We start from the raw sequence: 21861 nt of genomic DNA on the forward strand, positions 1-21861 counted from the left end.
AATAAATTAGAAGGTAATAAAATTATCATTCCTTAGTTCATAGTTGATTCTATTAACATAATTGATCATTAGAAAATAATGATTAGTAATGAAATAAATAATTTTTTTTAAAAAAAAATTATTCATCTTTTATTGAATATGTTGAATTCAATTATATAACAAAAGTATTTTCAAAATTACTTACAAAAGGTTATATGCAATTTATGAATATCTCATACATTATTGAATATATATAAATATTATTTATTTACTCAATAAATAATTTATTGACTCTGATGCGTGGATATTAGCATAAGTCCGCAGTTCTTGGATCTTGATGTTAGATTTGGACTAATTGAATGAAAGCTCTTAAGAAAAAGGACCTGCAAAACAAAATGTTAATACTTCAATGCTTAAGTTAGTACTGTGTTTGAAAATTAATAATACAAAATGATGAAAAGCGTTAAAAGAATGAGATGAAATGATGAAGAAGTAGAAAATCAAGTATATGAATGTAATAGGAGTGTGGCAGAGCGGCAGCCAAGTTTTCGTAGAGTGAGGGGGTCTTCCGCCTAAGGGTGAATCCCTTATTTATTGAAGGGTGTCTTTCTCAGCCATGGAACTAGTAGTGCTTAGATAGAGCTTGATCCAATCCCGTTTTTTTAGGGATCCTATTGTTGGGATCACTATTTAGGTGAGGGAATGAGTCCAAGGCAGAGGAGGACTCCTAGTCTATTGGGAGTCTGTCGTGTGAGAGTCCATGTTTTTTAGGGAACTCCACCCACCATGCATGCTCCAGGTTGGTTAAAAAGAGGGCATACATGGGAAGCATGAATGCTAGCCACATGGATCAACGGATGAATTGTGAGCGAGAATAGGTTGCTTGTTCGGCATTTGGCTGCAAACATTAGGCTCTTCGAGGTGGCCTTCTCTTTTTACGAGAATTGGGGTCAAGCGGTAAAGTGTTGGGCCCTTTAATTCATTGTTGGACTATAATTCATCGGATCACACCAATCATTCAATCCCCTCTACTCTAAGGAGGATAGGCGCCTTCATCTCCTTCTTAGAGTAGGAGTCCTTGTCTCCTTGGATCTAGGAGGAGTCCTTTCGTCAACTGGAGCGGGGCTCCTTGAAGCAGTCTTTCTTATTTTTTCCTACTTTCATGCGTCTTTTCGATTGCTTGTACTCGAGCATCGTGCTACTACTTTCTGTCAAGGAATGATGGCAACTTTTAGACCTAGCCTTCTTAATTGCTGGGGAGTGATAACTACCTGCACCACGAGTACAGGCGGTTACAAACCCCTTCACTCACGAGCGGTTACAGGAGCGTGCATTCAACTCTCTACCTACGTCCTTTAAACAGGTAACTTCTCTTCATTTCTTCTTCTTTCTTTTTTCTTGAAGCATCAGAAGTCTTTTCCATCAGAGAGCTCTGTATATATTTTGTTCTTCTTCCTCTAAAGATTTTCAGAGTATATTTCGTGTAGAATATGTCTTCTTCCGATGAGTCGATCCGTTTTATAGGCAAGACCTTCGCGGACAATGATCCCTCGAAGGCTACTTTGAGGCGGACAAGCGGTCTTCCACCTAGTTCCCCTCGAGGCCGAATGAGGAGTCTCCACCGAGCGGCAATAACAGCCCGTCACTTGATCGATGAGGAGGATATTGATCTTTAAGAGGGGGGGAGAGAGGAAGAGGACTCTTCCCCTGGAGATGAGGAGAGGGAGGTTTCTCCTTTGCCTCTTGAGTGGGCCTCATCTGTCATCAAAGTCATGGGAATAGAACAGTTGATAAGGGAGTACTACATCCCTCCGACTTTTGTTATCTACACCCCCTCCCCAAAGAGTCGTCCTCATCTGCCTCCCCCAACTGCTTCACCTTATTCTCTGCCCAGTTAAAATTAGGTCTGTGTTTCCCCATCCCTTACTTCTACTCCAATGTGAGTCGTCTTTTCGGTGTACCCTTGAATCAATTAGTTCCCAACTCTTTTAAACTTCTAGCTAGTTTCTTCATGGTCTTTCGCTTTCGTTAGTTTTCTATTTCGGCCAGTATCTTTGCATAGTGTTACCGCTTGAAGAGAGCGGAGACGGCTTTTTTTTTTCATGCCTCGTCCTGGAATCTCCTTCTTGCCTTCCCCCCATCCCCTAAAAAACTGGAAGAAGAGTTTCTTTTTCGTCTTGTCTTCTCACTCTTGGTCCTTCCCTAACTATTGGATTAAGGAGGCTCCTCCTCCTCCTCTTCAGGTTACTCCATTGCGCTAACCTCCTTGTTGGATATCTTGAACGACAACCCCTATGATTGTCGGTCCCTCATTGATGAAAGACTGCTAGGTCACATCAGTTTAAGTCCCCTGGTGGAACCTTTGGGGGACTCCCTAGGTATTTTCATTAGTGTTTTTTGTCTCCCATTTATTCATGCTAGTTCTAGATTATGACATAGGTGATTTTTTCTTGGTGTAGAGAATATCATGTTTAGTAAATTAATGTGGGACCATGCTTTGGGGGTTCGAACTGGAGGGACCCCTCCTACTCGATCTCCTAGAAGGACCCCTTCTTTCAATAAGTCTAGGGGAAAATGCATTGTCTCTCCTACCCCCGATGTTACTCCAGTGGGCTCTTCCAAGAAGGCGAAACTAAGCTCAGGCGGGGCCTCCCTGGCCAGCTCCACAAGACCAACCTCAGGACCTCATCCTCTACCCTCTCGCAGGGATGAGAAGGGGGTGTCCCTTAAGTACTTCCGCTCCTACTCTGCCTGCTTGCATACTTGTCAATCCTTGAATCAGGAAAGGAGGAGTAATGCTCCGTTGGTAGCTGAACTCATGAAAAGGGTGCTGCCTTCGAGGGAAAAGCATTTGCTAACCTCCATGACGAAGGAGGAACTGGAAGGGATAGCTTCCTCTTACATGCTCAAGGTATGGCTCTTTTTTACTTTCTTTTCTTCTTTCAAAAGGTGAGCTTCTGATCTCTTCCTTCTTTTGTTAGTCTATTTCTATTTGCAAGGAACTCTTTTCCCATCTTCCCAGCACTCAACATGATACCCGAAGGAGGAAACTGGAGGAGAAGTTGGAGCGCTTGGGGGCTGAGTACATCAAGCTCAAGGAGGATAAGAAAGAGGCAGTGGGTCGTTTGCAACAGCTGGAGAAAAAATTGAAGAAAATGCAGAAAGAAGCTAAGGGAACGGGGAGGCTCTTAAACAAACCATGGAGAAGGCGGCCCTTGAGTTCCCCGATACGGCAGATGGGTAGCGCTATTTGAAGGGGTACTAGGCAAGTCATCTGGAGCAGTTCGAGAAGTCTAAGGCTTATCAAAGAGAGTTCGCTGAGATAGCAGGGCCCTATTTTGAACATGGCTTCGTGGCATGCAGGGAACAATTCAAAGCGCATGGGTATCCCCCGTCAGGGGAGGAACTCTTCTTCTTAGATATTGCCACTGCCATGGAGAATGCTCCAGATCCTTTTTCAAAGCTCCTGTTCCCATGGGTAGATGCATTCTTAATTCTTTGCCTTTCTTAACATTTTGAATAAAGGTAAACTCTTTTATGCTACTTTGGAGATAAAGTGACTAAGCACGGGTATCTTTCCGATCAGTCTCTATACTTCATTAAAATTGGTTGGTGCTTTCATGTCCAAGATGACTTTAATCTTGAGGGGGTTGGCCTCAATTTCTCTTTAGGTTACCATGAATCCCAGGAAACATCCTCCCGTACTCCAAATGCCCATTTTCCTAGATTGAGCTTGAGCCGGTAATTCCTCAAAATGAAAAATATTTCCTCCAGGTATATGATGTGCTTTTTGGATTCTTTACTCTTTACTAGTAGTCATCCACATAGACTTTATCATTCCTTCCTAGTTGTGGAATATTTTGTCTACCAAATGTTGGTAAGTAGCTCCTGCATTTTTTAACCCGAATGGCATGGTTACATAACAGAACGTGCCGGTATAAGTGATGAAACTCACCCTCTTACGATCTTCAAGAGCCAACATAATCTGGTGGTACCCTTGCGATGCGTCCATCATGCTCAGTTTCACATTCTGATGTGGAGTCAACTAGTTGATCGATTTGATGTAGAGTACGAAAATCCCTCAGACATGCTTTATAAAGGTCACATTCTTTATTTCCCTCCAGACTTAGGTACTAGGATCACATTGGATAACCACTCAAGAAATTATATCTCTTTGAAGTGTTCTATTGCCATCAATTTATCTACCTCAGCCTGGATTATCTTGTATTTCTCATGTCCAAAATATCCTTTCTTTTATTTCACTGGCTTGATGTTGGATCTATATTGAGGTAATGCGTAATGACGTTTGGGTCGATTCCTTCCAAATCTTGGGGGCTCCATGCAAAGATATCTATATTGCAGCATAAACTTTGGCCAAACTATATCCTCTATTTGGGAACCAATCCAGGTAATTTTCTCTGGGTCTCCAGGTACGAGCTCAATGTTTAACAATTCTTCAGTTGGTTGAACTTTGGCTGGTGTCCCTCCTTCTCCTTTAGCTTCCCCTACAAGTTCGACATCCTTCCCATGCTTGTTTGGGGGTGCCTCTTTAAACACCTCATTTGTATTCTTCTTCTGCCCTTTTTTTACAGCCTCTATATAACATTTGCGTGATTGGAGGGGATTCCCCTGCATTTCTACGCCATCGGATGCAGGGGACTTGATCTTCATGTGGTACATGGAAATGACAGCATGTAAAAACATTGAAGGTAGGTCTCCCCAAGATGACATTATAACCGGAGGGTATGTCCACGAGCAGGAACTTTATTAGGCAAGTTTTTTTTAGTAGACCCGGTTCTTAATGTTAAAGGAAGTGAGATCATACTCCGAATATAGATTACCTCCCCGGCAAAACCATATAGAGAAGTATTCACTTTTTCAAGGGGGGGTGTCCCTCAACCACATCTGGTCATAAGCTTCCCCAAATAATATATCTGTTGAGCTTTGGATCTGGATCAATCAGTAAAAATTAGTAAAAAGTTTGAGCATTCACTTTGGATATGGATCAATTAGTAAAAAGACTTGGATAACAGAACCTGCAAAACAACACGTTAACACTCCGACAAGTTAGTATTGGATTCAAGAGAAAATAATTACCAAATAAATAAATAAATTGAAAGTTGAGATATGATGATAGAGTTTATGGAAGAAATTATGCTAAGATTGCAGTTAGAATGCTAGATGCAAATTGACAGCAATATTCACAAGGTATCGGAAGTTTGCCACCTGGGGACCATACCTGTATTTATAGAAGGGTGTCCTCCTTTGATGGGACTCTGCACGTGTCCGTTGTTCTGGAAAAAAGTAGATAAGAGCTGTTCGGATAAGCTGTAATATATTCTTATCTTCTGTTAAGCCTGCTTTTGAAAGTCTATCTTTAAGTTAAGGGGAATCTTTCACTAGCAAGGATTCCTAATCACTAGGGAGTTCTCCTAGTCAGGGAGTCAGGGCTTCAAAGAGTCATTCCTTGACTTTGTGTTTTCCATATTGGTTGAGAAGTACATTTGGCGATCCTGATGTATGCTGTGTGGGGAGATGTCTAAACATGGGCCTCGGGCCAGTCACCTTGTTGGGCCATATCCTTGGGCTAAGTTTGTGAACATCTTGGATTCCTATCCCTTTGTGGGCTATTAGGTTGATGGAGGAGTATTGGGTTCTTTTTATTCTTCCTTGGGCTGGACTTCTTTGGGCCATATGCATTAATTATTATTGTTTTTATCATCATCATCATTAATGTGCATAAAAATAAGTTGGCTCAAAGAGGTCCAAGTGATCCAAAAAGAAGAAAGAAACGAGAAGCCCGTAACATCCTAGAAGCCCCAAGAGGACCTGGCAATCACCCCTAGCGGATGTCCCCCAGAAAACCGATTGGCAAAGGGAGAAGGCTTAGGTCATCCCCCAACTCTAACCATGATAAAACCCCACCAAAATATTTAGCCCAAAAAGCCCACACACGTGGCAACGCACTCTCCCACGTGGTACATCATTAGCTCAAAGGTTAGTAGCCACCCTAGAACCATATCAACCCTAGTAAGGAAGACATCCCTGCTGGTTGGGACTCTTTGCAGACGAGAGAGGTCCACCCAAAGCCCTGGACTCCTTGATGACTAGGATTTCCTAGCGGTTATGAGTCATCACTGATAAAGGATATTCCCCAACTCGGAGATAAATTCAGACCATAGATTATCCAAATGATGCTTATTCATTTCTCCCCGAGAATGATGGAAAAGTGCAGAACCCCATTGCATGGGACACCCCTCTATAATACAAGTTTACTCTTCCATATGAAGGAGACCTTCCTGACACCTTTTTCACACTCTGGACAATGACTCTCATGTCCCTCACACTTTTCTTACTCTCTAAACCATTTCTCTCACTTTCTAAACATTCTCTAAGCACTCTACAAGCACATTATCATGTGCTCTTATACTTTTCACCAACTTTATTCACTATATCTCAATTTTTAATCACATTTATTTATTTTTTGGCTTTATTCAATCTCAAATCCAATACTAAATTGGGTGTCAGAGTACTAACGCTTTTTTTGTAGGTCCCCCTTCAGGATTTGCATTTGTTTCGGCTCAAGTCTTGAATGATTGTCCAGATTTATTGGACCCGTGTATTTTTTTTAACGCATCTCATCATCATTATTATTATTAAGTAAAATTTTGAGGACACAATGGCCATTCATATTTGGTGCAACCTTGAGGCTAATTTTATACTACCACCCAAGATGGTATGAGTTATTCAGGTGTAACAGTAATTAGTATAGAGTTTTGATTTTATACCAGAACCCCATATAACAAAGTAAACACGATATTAATCTAGACTAATTTCTTTACAAGCTTATACATCAAAATAAACGGGACAAAAAATTATGTTGTATTAGGTTGGATTCAAGGGGCACGGTGGGTTGGGTCGGCCTAAGATCGGCACAGACTAGCTTGCAAAAGCCCGACCCACTACTGTTCTTGGCCGATTTTGGGGTGGTCCTGGATCTTTAAATGGGCACCAATTCGGTCTATTTTTAAACCCAGACCCAGCCCATGGACCGACCCGATTGAGGCCAAACTAGGCCCAAACCAAGCTCGTATGTACTTGTTATATTTATTTATTTTTATATGATATTGAGTTTCTCTTATAAATAGTTACTTAAATTTATAATCATATTACAACATAAATAAATAATAAGTTAAATCATACAAAATTTATATCTAGAAAAATAATAGTAAAGAATATATAATGAACTTAAAAAAAGGGATAATTACACTCCTCTCTCTTGAGGTTTGCTGTAATAATATATAAACCTCATGTGATTTGGAAAATTACATCTAGTACCATTGAGATTTGTTTTCCTCTAACAAATAAGTCCATCCGTTGGTCAAAATTCACTGAATTCGTTGATATTAACAAAAAAACTGAATGAAAATTGATATTTACCATCAATTGACTTATTATTGAGTTATTGCAGGTCAAACAATTTTTTTTGGATTAAAGTACACTTATGAAGATGAAGATATACCTCCACACATGCACTAGTGCATGAAGACGTATAAGGGTAATTTGGTCAAAAAAATTATTTTACCTGTAACAAATCAGTAATAAGTTAATCGAGGAGAAATATAAATTTGTTTTTGATATTTTAGTTAATATCAGCAAATTTGATAAGTTTTGATTAACAAACGGACTTATTTGTTAGACGGAAGTAAATCTTAGAGGTGTTAGACGTAATTTCTCAAACCACAAGGGGTCTACGTATAATTACATCAACCTCTGGAGAGGGGAGTGTAATTATCCCTAAAAATAAAAGCTCAATAGGCCCGACCCAAGCCCGGTCCAGGATCAAGTGATGCTGGGCACTTGGCCGGGCTGGTCCTAAATATTGATTTTGGGATTGATCGAATTTCAAGTGAATTTGGCCGAACTAACCTATTTTTTTATTGGTTCAATTCAATTCTGAATTGAGTTGACCCAATCCAACTCACTGTACATCTTGAGGTTGAATTAATAATATCAACTCACAAAATAAATACACTCTAGGTAAAGAAGGCATAAAGAATGCCTATATAATTTAACTTTGGATAATCTAGGAGTACCATGATTTTAATGTGGGCAACATAGCAATCTATACAAACAAATATAAACTTTTTTATACCAACTGCGAATTTAGTGTTGGGGAAAAATAATGATATTTAGTCGCATCTGTTGAGAGTGAGTACATATTTGTAAGACTGCCACTGTTTGAGCTCTCTTCTTCTTCTTCGTATTTTCTTTACTAAATCAGGCTCGCATTTGATTTCTCTACACTCCGACGTACCACGAATCCACTCCCCGATCCCTACCCCATAATTTCCCATGTGGTATCCACCGCCATGACCCGCCGTTTCACCTGTCGAATCTCCATCTTCGTCCTCTCTTTCCTTATCCTTCTCCTTTCCTTTTTCGTCAACCAGATTCTTTACCCCTATACGCGGAACTCTACTTCACCTGTCTCTTCGCCGGAAAAAACTGCCCCCAAGAATCACATAATCCGATTTTTCCAGTACAAGAAGGCCCAGGACTTCAGGGAGTATCTCGAGCGCAATGTGAAATCAAATGGCTGGAAATGGGTCGAGAGGCAGAACCCCGCAATGAAGTTCCCCACGGATTTCGCCCTTGTGTCGATCGAAGAACGCCTGAAGGAGTTTCTTGTAGGGGAGTTTGAGAAATTGGAGCTGGTGAAGGATGTTTCCTTGGATGTCAGCTACCAGAGGGGGGTTCTTGAGGAGAAAGCTATTGGGGCCTTCGTGGATGGGAAGAAGAGGCCCGGCAAGTTTTTCACCGCCATGTCGTTTGGTGAAGGGGAGAACTCCACCGCCGCCGTGGCGAATACTGATGGTGTGAGAATTAGCTGGAGGAGGAATCTGATGATGCAGGTGAGCTTTCTTTGATCTGGGGTTATGCATGTTGTCTTATTTGTTACTATGTAAGAAACTTTATATCTGCAAAACTTCTGGATGCAAATATCTACTACGTAGAGTGATTGTGCTGGAGACTTTGAATTTACTGGAGGTATGATTAAAATGGTGAAAAACTGAGACCTGCCCGCATTAGTTATTTGAATCCCCACAAACACGAATCATGCATACCCATTGGGAAGGAGCTTTTACTGTGATCTTAAACTCTTAGCACTTCACCTGGAAAACTGAGTAAATGAGAAAAGAGTTATTTGTACTTCATTGAAAAGTTCAGTTTTTCACCTTAACCTCAGGAAGGAGAGAATATATTTAAAACATGGAAGTTTGGGGATTCTACGCGCCTATCATAGAATGTTGTAACCTCATCAGAAGGATAATGGGACAGATAATAATAACTAACAAAATTACTGTAGATATAACAAGAAAAATACTCCATTTAAGCAAAAATGATTCATTTCGTGTCATTGAATATGTAAGATTCAAGTTATTTTCGTAAGTTCACTATTTATATTTATCTGATGCTGCACAGATATGTACTCAAACACAAGCAGTCAATAGCACATTTTATTTTGCCTTCTCATGGACATTGAAGACTTCTCCCATTCGAACTATGACCATTAGTGGTAGATATGAGTGTATTTCTTATTACCATATGACTTGGGTAGCTTGTTAGGCGTCAAAAATTCTAGTTCGATGTTCTACTCAAAGTCAAGTGACCGCAACACAAATACCTTCAATTATCACAAGTTGATTAACTCCTTAGCTCCTGGCTATATTAGTCAGTTCAGTTGTTAAGCTAGAATAACTAGTTAAGTTGCAGAAGATAGTCTGATTGCTGAACCTCTTTAGTGTCCCTTGCTTGGCCGTCCTCGGTGCTTGCCAGGAAGACTTTTATGTGATAACCAGGCTGTTGAAGGGCAAGAGAAGGTGACAATAAGCAAGTGAATCTATAATGACCAAAAAGACAAGTCCCAGCTGAAACTCAGTTAAGGTCTGGATGGTTTGTTCTCTTTGTGTCCTTTGCCAAAGGCACTGGATTGAGATGACTAGTTATATAAGCTAGCTTGAGAACTTGGTGTGCCCAGTGTTCTGGCCAGATAAGTAGCAGAAATTGGCTGAGAACTGGGCTGAGCTTTTCTGCAGACTTATATTTTCTGGATTTAATATTTTGTCCATTTGGTTCCCCTGGTGTGGGAACAAAAGGAGAAAAAGAAACGGCAATGGCGGCTGAGGAGCGAAGGAGGAAGCTGAGGAGAAATGAATAGATAACAGATCTGAGATCAAGAGAACTTCAAGAGAAGTAATCTGCAGTGAAGGAAGGAGGAGAGAGATATGAATGAAAGGAAAAAGATAAGAAAACCAAACGAAGTATGATATAGAGAATGATGGAAGAGAAGTAACAAGAAAATTTTGGATAGAAAGAAAGAAAGAAAGGATTTAGTGGTTAAGATATTTGCAAAAGGGAGAGAACTAATGTCATTTATAAGCCCTTTGAGAGGAGGAGGATGAAAAGTGTCTATAAGAGGAAGAGAATAAAAGTGGAGTATAATAAGACTTTTCCATGATCAATAGGCATGGTTCTGTATCTTGTTAGTATGCAAGCATATTTAATGTCAATACGTGAAACACTGTTTTTCTATATGTGACATCTTAGGATGATGTATGCACCTTCTTTCACATATAACACATGAAATTCGAAATTGTGGTGCAATAAATTTGAATACAATTAAGCCAAGCAATCAAGTTAGGATGCTTCAGGATCAGCTGAGTAAGCAGTGAATTTTCAGTTAGAATTTACATCATTATTGTCTTCGCACTCCTGCGCCCTGGGACAGAGAGAGCCACGTGTTGTGCACTTTGGTTGAAGATATTGGAATACATGTTACTTTGACCTTTAAAACAAGGTGGAAGTACAAGCTAATGAAGACTAAGGGGGTGAATTGCGGCATGATGTAACTTAGTCAAATAATAGACATTGGAATTACTCATATTCTGTTGTATATTTGATTGATTGCATATGGGTGAATTAAAATTTTCTAATGTCTTTTATTTTAAATGTTGAATCAATGTGCTTTAATATGCACTCAAGCACATACCCTTGTGAATTATGCAAATGTCCTATTGATTCTAGTTTGGTTGGATCTATTGCTTGAATAACATACTAGGTCTTATAACTTGGGATCGCTAGTATACTGATGAGCATGGGTGATTGATTGTTGTAAGAGGTTATTTTATGTGCCTTTTGAATCTCATCTGCAAAGGTCAGGTTACTAGAAAATCTTAGATCATCACTTATGCCTCTTTTTGTTAGTAATTTGGGGGTAGAAGAATTCTTTAACCCTTGAGTAATGTATTTTGTGCTATTTGCATAACAAAGTATTATAATGTGACAATTTGATACTTAATCTCATTCAAAAGTACCAAAATCGATATTTCTGGTACAAGTTGTCCATCAAAGCTCATACTCCATGTGCGACCTGCATCTTGAGAAGAAAAAAATTGATGATTATGTTTGTTTCTTTTTTGTATTCGAATTATTGTCCTTTGCTATCTCCTGTAAAACTCGGAAGCTCTTCTTTTCGTTGAAGATGGCTGAGGTAAAAGCTTCTAAAACTTTCTAGAATGGTCAATGGAATTTCTTATCTGTTGGCTGATGAACCAAGTCTGTGTAAGGGAGGGGATAATTCCCCCTAACCAGTTTACCTTTTATGTTTATCGTGGTTGGTGAACCTTCCATGAAATCTAGCACCCCTTTTTGAGGTCTTTATTAGATGCAACATTCATCCAGGAAAAAAAGCTGAAGATGTCTTTATGTTTATCGAACCAGAATGTTGGTAGGAAATCCAGTGAGTTTGGAGTTGAAGGAATCCATGGCACAGCAAACTTATTGTCTCCATGTTGATTTAACAGAGTGTTAGTGGAGACTTTGTTTACTGTTGCATATTAGCTGAGAACTAGTTCCTCTGCATATTGGCTCAAGTTCATGTTCCACAAATTGCTGACACTGAAAATTTCCTAACTTCGTCCTTGTGAATTGGATGAAAGGCACGGCAATTTGATTACTTTCTAATGTGTTTCAACTATAATATATGTATGTCTTTAATGTCAAATTATTGCAAGTAATAGCGTGAGGTCCAAATTGTTAGAACGCATGAGGTTAAAAGACTCAATTACATTTAATAGAGTGATGGCCAAATTTTGGAAACAAAACCACACCGTTTAAAGATAATAAAAACATTGTCCTGTATATTGGAGTTGAAGAGTATGGAGTCAGAGTATCGGATTTTAACACAAGGGAGCCGCTTGGAGTTTCATAGTTTGATACAATTTTTGAAGCAAAAATAGTTCATGTCCTACTTTTGGTTATGGAGTTTGGTTTGTGACAGCTTGGTGGCTAAATAATAAATATCACATGTCTTCATGAGTGTTTACCTTAAATGCAAAAGATATTGCTTATCTATCTGAGTGTAACAGCATTGATAAAGCAGTAACCTTCTTCCTATTCCAAATCAGCACTCCTTCCTGTATCAATCACTATGGGACCCATCTATCTGTCACAACAAACTCTTGTTTGAGAGCTGGTGTGATTGAACTTATTATTTATCATTATGACTTCCAGTGCTAGTAGTAAATAGGAATGGGTATTGTGCGTGTAGCAACTGAATTCAAAATGCCAGGGCCTATTTAAAATTAAAGTTGATAGAATATAACCAAATTGGTATGCATGATAGATATACCACGATTTGCCTCCATAAAATAACCTTTCTTTTCTGCATTGATGGTCTTATGAAGGTTTTCTCTTTCAACATCCAATTGTCTTGACATGAAACTTTAACTACCATTGCCGTCTTAAGATATTGACTAGAAGCCCACTCCATGTGCTGTTTGTGGAGCTTCCCCACCTTCCATTAATAATTATATCCTTTAAGCATTGGGAATAATGATCTCAGCCACACTGTAGAACTTCCATATTCTTCCAGACACATGCTTCCTTGCACCAATCACATGAAGTTTTGTGAATTCATTATCTCTAATTAAACAACATGACATTGCACTCTTTTTCACATACCATCTAAAGGAGGTTTCGTCTGGCAAGTAAGACCTCCTGATCTCTGTCTGTATTAGAGGTAATCATTAGTAACTTTCACATCGAAACCTCCGTTTACCAAGATCAATTTGTTTTCACTTCACCTGTGTTTGTCGAGGGTTACTCCCATTGTGTTGATTAAGTTTCCCTTCTCTTCACTAAGAAATATCAGTTGACATGAATTGAGCATATGATTTAGATAACAGACTTTTAATGAACCCTTCCAACTCTTGATGATGCGTGGATATTCATAAACTTTGAACTTTGGTTGTGTAATATCATTTCCTTATTGAACAATCGAAGCTTCATAAAAAGCCTGTACAATGGCATTGTTGCTTCTTACAGTTTCAATTTAATTAGCAGTAGATGTTTCATAATCGTAATGATCGTTGTTGCTTGATGTTTTTGATTTGAGCTTGCAAGATTGTTACTTGACATATTACGTAGTACAAGCATTTAGTCAATAAGCCCAATGATTAATATAGTTTCTAGTACTTATATTTAATTATTTGTGTAATATTGATGTTAAAAGATATTAATGTATGAATATATAATTTATTTATGCAAATATGTACCGTAATTTAGAAAGGCACATTCCGCGCCTTGCGCCATGGCTCCAGGACACCTTTACGACATGATGCACCTTGTGCTTTTAACAACTATGCTACAAGGAAAACAAGGCTATCATTGCACTAACTATTAACTTTCGTGAGAAGAATGATGGAGCTAATTCTATCCTCTGTATCAAAATAAAAAAAAAAATTGCAAAAGCTTGTTCTAACTTCTACCTTCTAACTAGTCTATACTGCCACATCACGTGAAAGAGAGCTGGTTTGCTTGTAACAAGATTTTTGTTCTTTGCACTAAGTAACTTGGGTTATTGGCGTTTACTAAAGTGATGTTATTCATTATTTTGGACTGTTGAATTTTGAAAGAATTGACGATTGACGGGTGGTTTAAGGAGCAAATTGATATGTTACACCTCTGTTATATATCTTAGGAAATCCTCATTTTCTTTGAATTTGGCCTCTGTTACTAATGTTTTTTGTTCTCGGCCTAGATCTTATGATTTTGTACATATGCTTTGAACTAGACTTTCTTTATGGTATTCTAGCAATTTAGAGATGATGAGAATGAAAACATTGGGGCAACTATTCTTTCCTTTCTAAAAGAGTTATAATAATTACAAAAGTTCTACATTTCTGTTTAGTAGTATAAGATATGTCTGGCCTGATCACGAAAGGTTCTGCTCCTTTATCATTTCTGTGGTTCTTCCTTCGTGTGCGTTAGCCTTTGATAGGTTTGAGTGTTTGGCATACTTATCTTGTAACTCCGTACAGTAAATGGGTCTGATGTTGTGTTACTGAAAACAATTTAACTAACTCCAGAATTTCTACTTGGTTAATGCCTTCATTAGATGTCGTTTCCAGTTTCCACTTTCCACTTCCCTCGTTAACTTATCCCCCTTCATAGTTCTGCTCCATTGTTGCAGAAATCTCAAGTTACCTCCTTGTTTGGAGCAGATGCTCTCTGGTCAAAAGGCTATACTGGTGCAAAAGTAAAAATGGCTATCTTTGATACTGGGATTCGTGCAAATCACCCACATTTTCGTAATATCAAGGTAACCTTTTGCCATGGGGAGGAAATTCTGTCATGAGGCAGTTCCCTTCTTTTCTTTTTGTTCTGGTTTAGTTGTTGATAATGGCTGAAAATTATCAGGAACGCACGAACTGGACCAATGAAGATACGCTAAATGACAATCTTGGACATGGAACATTTGTTGCTGGTGTTATTGCTGGTCAAGATGCAGAGTGTCTTGGCTTTGCTCCGGATACTGAGATCTATGCTTTCCGGGTGTTTACTGATGCTCAGGTAATGCTTATTGTATGTGTATAAACTGCTGCTGGCTTTAGGCTAATAGTGGTGACTCTAGCATCAGAGTTGTGCCTAATCAACTTATTATAGCCGTTTTGCAACTGAATTGAGCTGTAATTTTGACACTAGAGTCCCCAAGAGTTCTAAAAATTAGTTGTAGAGTAAAATGCGTGTTTGATTCTATTGAACTAGAATTGAGATTTAGTCAAATTATATTTTGTTTGCTCAGTATAGATATAAGTTTTATTACAATCCTCCCCTCAGATATGTCCCAAATTCGCAAAACCCTTCATTGGACCCAAACTACTGTCACCCCCCTGATTTTTAGAATGTGTACCTACTTCTGCCTTACAGTGACGACAGCCAACAAAAATGCCACTAGTCCAAAATAGTTCATTTCCTACTTTGCCCTTCAACTATTGTTTGAATTCTTTGTGGGCAAAAATACCCTTGGGGTTTGGACATCCATGTGACGGGGGTGTACTTGTACTAAATACTAGTGCAAGGGGGTATAAATGTTACTATTCTTTATAATTATAGAAAATCAATTTACATCATTTTTACTATTAAATTAATTTCACTTCAAATGGGGAAAATATCCTTTTCTGTAAGTGTAAACCAAAGAGTTTCAAACAACCATACACATCTCTAGATGTATAATCATGTCAGTTTTTAATTTTGGCTTTAAAGATGTTTAGTAGAGTTCTACTTCCACCAATCTTATTCCAAAGTAAATCGAAGGTCTCAAGACTGCTACTTTTGGATCCTCTTTATATTTTTCGGGTCTTTTTCTGTTAGTAATTATCTTCTTTTGCTGGCTGCATGGTTTATATGGAAGAGGGAATGACTATCTTTCTTAGAGTGCTAAAGTTGTTGGGGATCTAATTGTCATTGATGATGATCACATCTTAACATAGGCAGGATTGTGCGTCATTATTTTAGCATTAAGTCAAAACATTGAAATGTTGAAGTTCCCAATTTGTGGAATGAAGTGTTCTTTGCTTTGCCATGTCATTCATTATGGTAAACCAACCTTTGGTGGTGTCAATCTTATCCATCAATTGCTCTACATTGGTTAATAATTGCTGTGCACAAACCTCTTTCAGTAAGGTGAATGCACAGAATTTTTTATAATTGATTAATCGATCAGCCCTTGATATATTAAGGAACCATGCCTAGTGCAGAGGGTTTATAGGTGTAAATGTATCTGTTTCCAATCATGTTCTAAGTATTCTTCTAGACGTGTTTTCTTTTCTTCCTATTACTTCTTCTATACATGTTTCTTTTTAATCGTATTACTTCATCTATACATGTTTTGTGTTTCTCCTATTATTAGAAATATATTTAAGAAGTTTATGAGAAAATTCTTTTCAGCTCATTGCAGGTTTCATACACATCATGGTTTCTTGATGCATTCAATTATGCTATTGCAACCAAGATGGATGTGCTGAATTTGAGCATTGGTGGACCTGATTATCTGGATCTTCCATTTGTGGAGAAGGTGAAACTATGGCTTTTGGCTCTATTTCAGCAATTCTTCACTTTCTTGCATTTCACTTCTACCTCGAGTTGTGTGCTGTTCTTGTCTTCCTCACTTCCTTTTCTGCATCAATTTGTCTAATTAATGTTTTTTCGCTAGTTATTTGCCCTTTATCAGTGCATCTTCCAGAGAACATCTAGCTGCATTGTTTCTAAGCTTCTTGTCAAGAACTTATGCTTCCTCGGACATAAGGGCTAATGGTAATATGCAAAAAGAAATTCCAGATATCTGATTTGTTGTGGAAATAGAGAAGAGAAAGTCATGTTACTGGAGAAAACCAATCTCTTATATACAGAAGAAGTGTACAACTTGCGTTCCGTTGTGATTGAGTGGTTTGTGTGGAGGTTAAGGGAAGGGTTTCTAATGAAGAAACAGCTTATCTGTAAGGGAAAAGTTTACGCCCTGAACACATCAGATTCACAAAAAGCCATGTATAGACTATTTTCATGCAAAATATCTGGTTGTATCTCCTTGTGGAGTAGTAGGAAATGCTCCCTATTTATCTATTGAACTTTTAGTTCATTCGTCTTTGCATAATCCTGCCTAATGTAATATGTTTCTGCAATCTGGATTTATTGTATATTATTGATGTAGTTAAAACCTATGAGACTGCTAACATCATCTGAAATATGATTACCTCATTTCATGCATATATGCTTGTTCTTTAAGACCCATGAGTCTGATGTTGATCATGATAAGAATAAATTATCATCAGAAACTGGAACTTATGGTTATCATACTGACTGAAATGTGTTATGTTGTATTCCCTCCTTTTATTAGGTTTGGGAAATAACAGCTAATAATATTATCATGGTATCAGCAATCGGAAATGATGGACCACTTTATGGAACTTTGAACAACCCTGCAGATCAAAGTGATGTTATTGGTGTTGGCGGCATCGATTATAGCGATCACATAGCTTCATTTTCATCACGTGGCATGAGTACCTGGGAGATTCCTCACGGGTAGTGTATTGATGTTGTGTCTGATTTTTGCTATGCTTGAATTTTTGTTCTCTATCTCTCTACTTGTTCCTCTGCTTGGAGACGGTTTGATGAGATGTTGTGCTAGATTGTAAGATTGATTGATTGGATATTAGAGAGTCAGGCTCGTTTTGAATCGTTAGTATCATTCTAATACAAAGCAAGATGTTTTTATAACATAAATATATGTGCCTAAGTAAGCTGCAGGCGTGGTATGTGAATTTTGGCATGCACTAATTTTTAGAAAAAATGATGGTCAGTTTGTAGCCTTGATTCTAAAATGAGCTACTAGTGGTTATTCTAGGGGAAATACTTGTAAGTTATACTCCAAATTAATAGCTCCATTCTGTTTTCTGCGCCCTTTCTGCAAGATGAATTTTCAAGCTAACAGGGAAACTAATATGGAGATAAACCACATCCTTGTTAGTATGACGTATGAAAACAATCTCCCAAAAGTGTTCACAAGGCCTCTTTTAGTGTTCCTCTTGAATTTAGTTCTGCCATTTGATTGCTGTACAGGCTACATGTAATGTGGAGAAGCATGGGGATAGTAGGTGAAAGGGGAGAGAGATGTGCCTGGCATGACAAGTTCAGTGGCAGTTAATACAGAAAACACATAATTAGGCAACTCCTGTGACTTGTATAGAGTTTTTATCTAAATTGTCCAAGGTAAAAAGTTCCATGGAACTTCAACTAAGAGTTTCTTCATCTGCATAGTGGAAGAGTCACATCCTAAGTACAACATACACCAAACCATCTCACAGAAGAGTTCAGAAGGAGTTCCTCTTTTAGCTTTCCCCTTGAATTGTTAGTTCTACCTTTTCATTGCTATACATGCTAGTTGTAATGTGTAGAGTTATGAGGATAACAGGTGAAAGGGGAGAGCTATGTGTGGGACATGACAACTTCAGAGGCAGTTAATACAGGAAACACATAATTAGGCAACTCGCAGAAATCTTTATCTAAATTGTCTAAGGTAGAAAGTACGACAGAACTTCAACTAAGAGTTTCTTTGTCTACATTTTTCCTGAATAAATTGTCGAAGGTAGAAAGTACCACAGAACTTCAACTAAGATTCTTCGTCGACATATTTCCTTAATGAAAAACTCAACTCAGCTTATTTCTTCTAAGATCATGCCTATATAAATAACCATGATAACTTTGTTTAACAGGTATGGTCGCGTGAAGCCTGATGTTGTTGCATATGGACGGGAGATTATGGGTTCCAAGATTAGTACAGGTTGCAAAAGCTTATCGGGCACCAGCGTGGCAAGTCCTGTGGTTGCTGGAATAGTTTGCCTTCTTGTTAGTGTCATTCCTGATAACAACAGAAAAGAAATTCTAAATCCAGGCAGTATGAAACAAGCACTGGTTGAAGGTGCTTCAAAGCTCTCTGGTCCAAACATGTATGAGCAGGGAGCAGGCAGGGTTGATCTGTGAGTATCCTTGAGTTTCTTTCAATATGATATGACTTGATCACCAAATTATTGATTCTAATATTGAATAATAACATCAGACTGGAATCTTACCACATTTTGAAGAGCTATAAACCTCGAGCAAGCATATTTCCGAGTGTCCTTGACTATATGGATTGCCCCTATTCTTGGCCTTTTTGCCGTCAACCACTGTATGCAGGGGCCATGCCAGTGATCTTTAATGTCACCATTTTGAATGGAATGGGTGTAATTGGTTATGTTGAAAGTCCTCCAGTATGGCATCCTTCCAGTGAGGAAGGCAATCTTCTCAGCATTCACTTTACCTACTCAGATGTTATTTGGCCATGGACCGGATATCTGGCACTTCACATGCAAATCAAAGAAGAAGGGGTACATTTTTCTGGTGAAATAGAAGGCAATGTAACTGTTAATGTTTACAGCCCCCCAGCTCATGGTGAGAAAAATCCTCGAAAAAGTACCTGTGTCCTTTACCTGAAACTGAAAGTTGTTCCTACTCCCCAAAGATCAATGAGGATCTTGTGGGACCAATTTCATAGTATCAAATACCCACCTGGTTATATCCCGAGAGATTCCTTGGATGTCAGGAACGACATCCTGGACTGGCATGGAGATCACTTGCATACAAATTTCCACATCATGTTTAACATGTTAAGGGACGCAGGATATTATGTGGAAAGTCTTGGTTCTCCTTTTACTTGTTTTGACGCTAATAAATATGGGACCCTTCTGCTGGTGGATCTTGAGGATGAGTACTTCGCTGAAGAAATGACAAAACTCAAAAATGATGTCATTAATAACGGACTAGGTCTTGCAGTCTTTGCTGATTGGTACAACGTAGACTCTATGATGAAAATGAAGTTTTTTGATGATAATACGAGGAGCTGGTGGACTCCTGTCACCGGTGGTTCCAATGTACCTGCTCTGAATGATCTTTTGGCACCATTTGGAATAGCTTTTGGAGATAAGATTCTAAATGGCGATTTTGTAATTAATGGCGAGCAGAGTCGATATGCATCCGGAACTGATATTGTGAAGTTCCCTGAGGGTGGATACTTGCACAGCTTCCCTTTCCTGGATAGCTCGGAGAGTGGTGCTACTCAAAATGTCTTATTGTCTGGTATGAGCAAGGTAAGCTTCATTTTATTGCCCTCTTGCATTATTAGCCTTCCAACTATGATTTTAGAAGCGTGCTACAGTTTGTGAGCTTTATGTATTTCCCTTCTGCTACACATGATATTCTGATGGTTAAATGAGCTTAACTTCAGTATATCATTTAAGCCACTCAAGTCTGAAAGAGTGCTACTTTCTTTCTCCTGGATTGGTGCTGGCGTTTTCTTTTTACTTGGTTAGTTTGGTATAGATATGAGGCCTATGAGGAAGGACTTTTTCCTCCTCTGACTATTCTGGTAATATATTTACACATTATACATTTTGGCTTTGTTTACTGGTAATGTCATGCCTAATACGATGCTTGCTATTTTTGATGTTCTAATGATGGGTCCAATCGGTGCAGGCAGATTCACCTATTCTTGGTCTTTTAGAGGTTGGTGGTGGACGAATCGCAGTCTATGGAGACTCCAACTGTTTGGACAGTAGCCACATGGTCACAAATTGTTATTGGCTCCTTAAGAAAATATTAGATTTTACTGCCAGGAATATTAGAGATCCTGTGCTTTTCTCAGATTCAAGTAGACAAGACAAAACATTGCATGTGGACGACAACCAATTACCATCCCGGAGGACGGATGTAAATTTCTCAACTTACTCAGCTGTTGTGAGTAAGGAGTTGATCTGCGGGAGTGACTCGAGGTTCGAAGTATGGGGGACAAAGGGCTATGATTTGCATGTCAGGGGAAGAAATCGCAGATTGCCTGGCTATGCTGACATAGATGTGGGCAGAGTTTTGAACACTACTATGGAGATTCCAGTTAAGAAATCCGGATTGATAAAAAAGATTGATGACAATTCTTCAGGGAACAAGTACCTGGGCTACTTATATGGAGATGATGTAAGCACTGTTGTTTTCTCATGATTACTTGAGTTATCTAGTTGTATTAGCGGTTACTGGCACCTTACAAACTGAAGAGGCAAACACTGACCTAAACCAATTCTCATTGCAGCTTGATTTTCCAGAATTAGTTGCTAGTCATTGGCTCATACCTGCTATTGTTTCCCTTTCTGGTAATGGAGCATCTTGGCAGAATTGCTTGTGTTGTTAGCACTGATTATCTACGTTATCTTATGTATTGTTCCTCGGTTCTTGCATTGTTTAACTATTAGCATGCTGTTTGCAGGCCTTCTGCTTCTATGGAGTTTTTGGAAAATTAGGCAGAAGCGTCGGAGGAGAAGAAAAGGGGCCTCTTCTAGAAGTTCTCCTAACCCTTAATTTTGAGTTCAGGTTTCGAAAAGTTTTATGTACTGCTAGTGAAAGACGCAGTTAAAATTTTCACTTTAGTGTAATATCACATGTCAAGATTTTTTATGCAGAATCATCACAAGGATATGTTCTGCATTTGAAGTTCATTTTCCAGTTTTGCAATAGAATTTTGAAATCACAGGCACAGACATATGGGAACTCTTTCAAAATCTGATGATTGATATTAAGTCGAATAAGCACATGTTTTGGGTCAAAATCCCCCAAAAACATTTGAAGGTATTGGTTTGGTCGAAATGTGGAGCATTGGATTACAACTACATCCCATCTCCTCTAATGTTTGCTGTCATAATTTTAAATGAATATAAACTAAAATATGATAATTGTATGTACAAAGGGAAAAAATGAAAAAAGAGAGTTTTCTAATAATTTTAGGTCCGAAAATGTATATAACAGAGTGCTTGAAATGTGGACTTTTGTTTGAGGTAGCAAATTTTCTGTTTGGATGTTCTAACTTCTTATTTAATGTTAATGAAGATATATAATTTGTCAACCAATATTTACTTATTACATGACGTTCTTTCTTAATTTATTGTCTAAATAATGTAA

The 21861-nt window shown here is 38.5% G+C and overlaps 1 protein-coding gene across 4 annotated transcripts; it reads left to right on the forward strand.

Moving 5' to 3' along the window:
* Positions 1 to 8157: 8157 nt before the first annotated feature.
* On the forward strand, positions 8158 to 21445 carry S1P (SITE-1 protease). Of its 4 annotated transcripts, none has more exons than XM_011095283.3 (10): positions 8162 to 8894; positions 14516 to 14644; positions 14743 to 14895; positions 16283 to 16399; positions 17219 to 17403; positions 18594 to 18857; positions 18938 to 20006; positions 20392 to 20886; positions 20999 to 21059; positions 21173 to 21445. In XM_011095283.3, the coding sequence occupies exons 1-10, from the start codon at positions 8352 to 8354 to the stop codon at positions 21262 to 21264; spliced, it is 3108 nt and encodes a 1035-aa protein (XP_011093585.1). In that variant the 5' UTR covers positions 8162 to 8351; the 3' UTR covers positions 21265 to 21445. The 4 variants fall into 4 exon arrangements, with proteins under 4 accessions (XP_088731710.1, XP_011093585.1, XP_088731709.1 ...); XM_088875583.1 differs by having other exon boundaries at positions 8754 to 8894; positions 14547 to 14644; XM_020697804.2 differs by having other exon boundaries at positions 8756 to 8894; positions 14497 to 14644.
* The last annotated feature ends 416 nt before the right edge of the window (positions 21446 to 21861 follow it).

This window comes from Sesamum indicum, linkage group LG11, assembly GCF_026168435.1.
Source record: "Sesamum indicum cultivar Baizhima isolate 11 linkage group LG11, ASM2616843v1, whole genome shotgun sequence".
Taxonomy (NCBI): Eukaryota; Viridiplantae; Streptophyta; class Magnoliopsida; order Lamiales; family Pedaliaceae; genus Sesamum; species Sesamum indicum.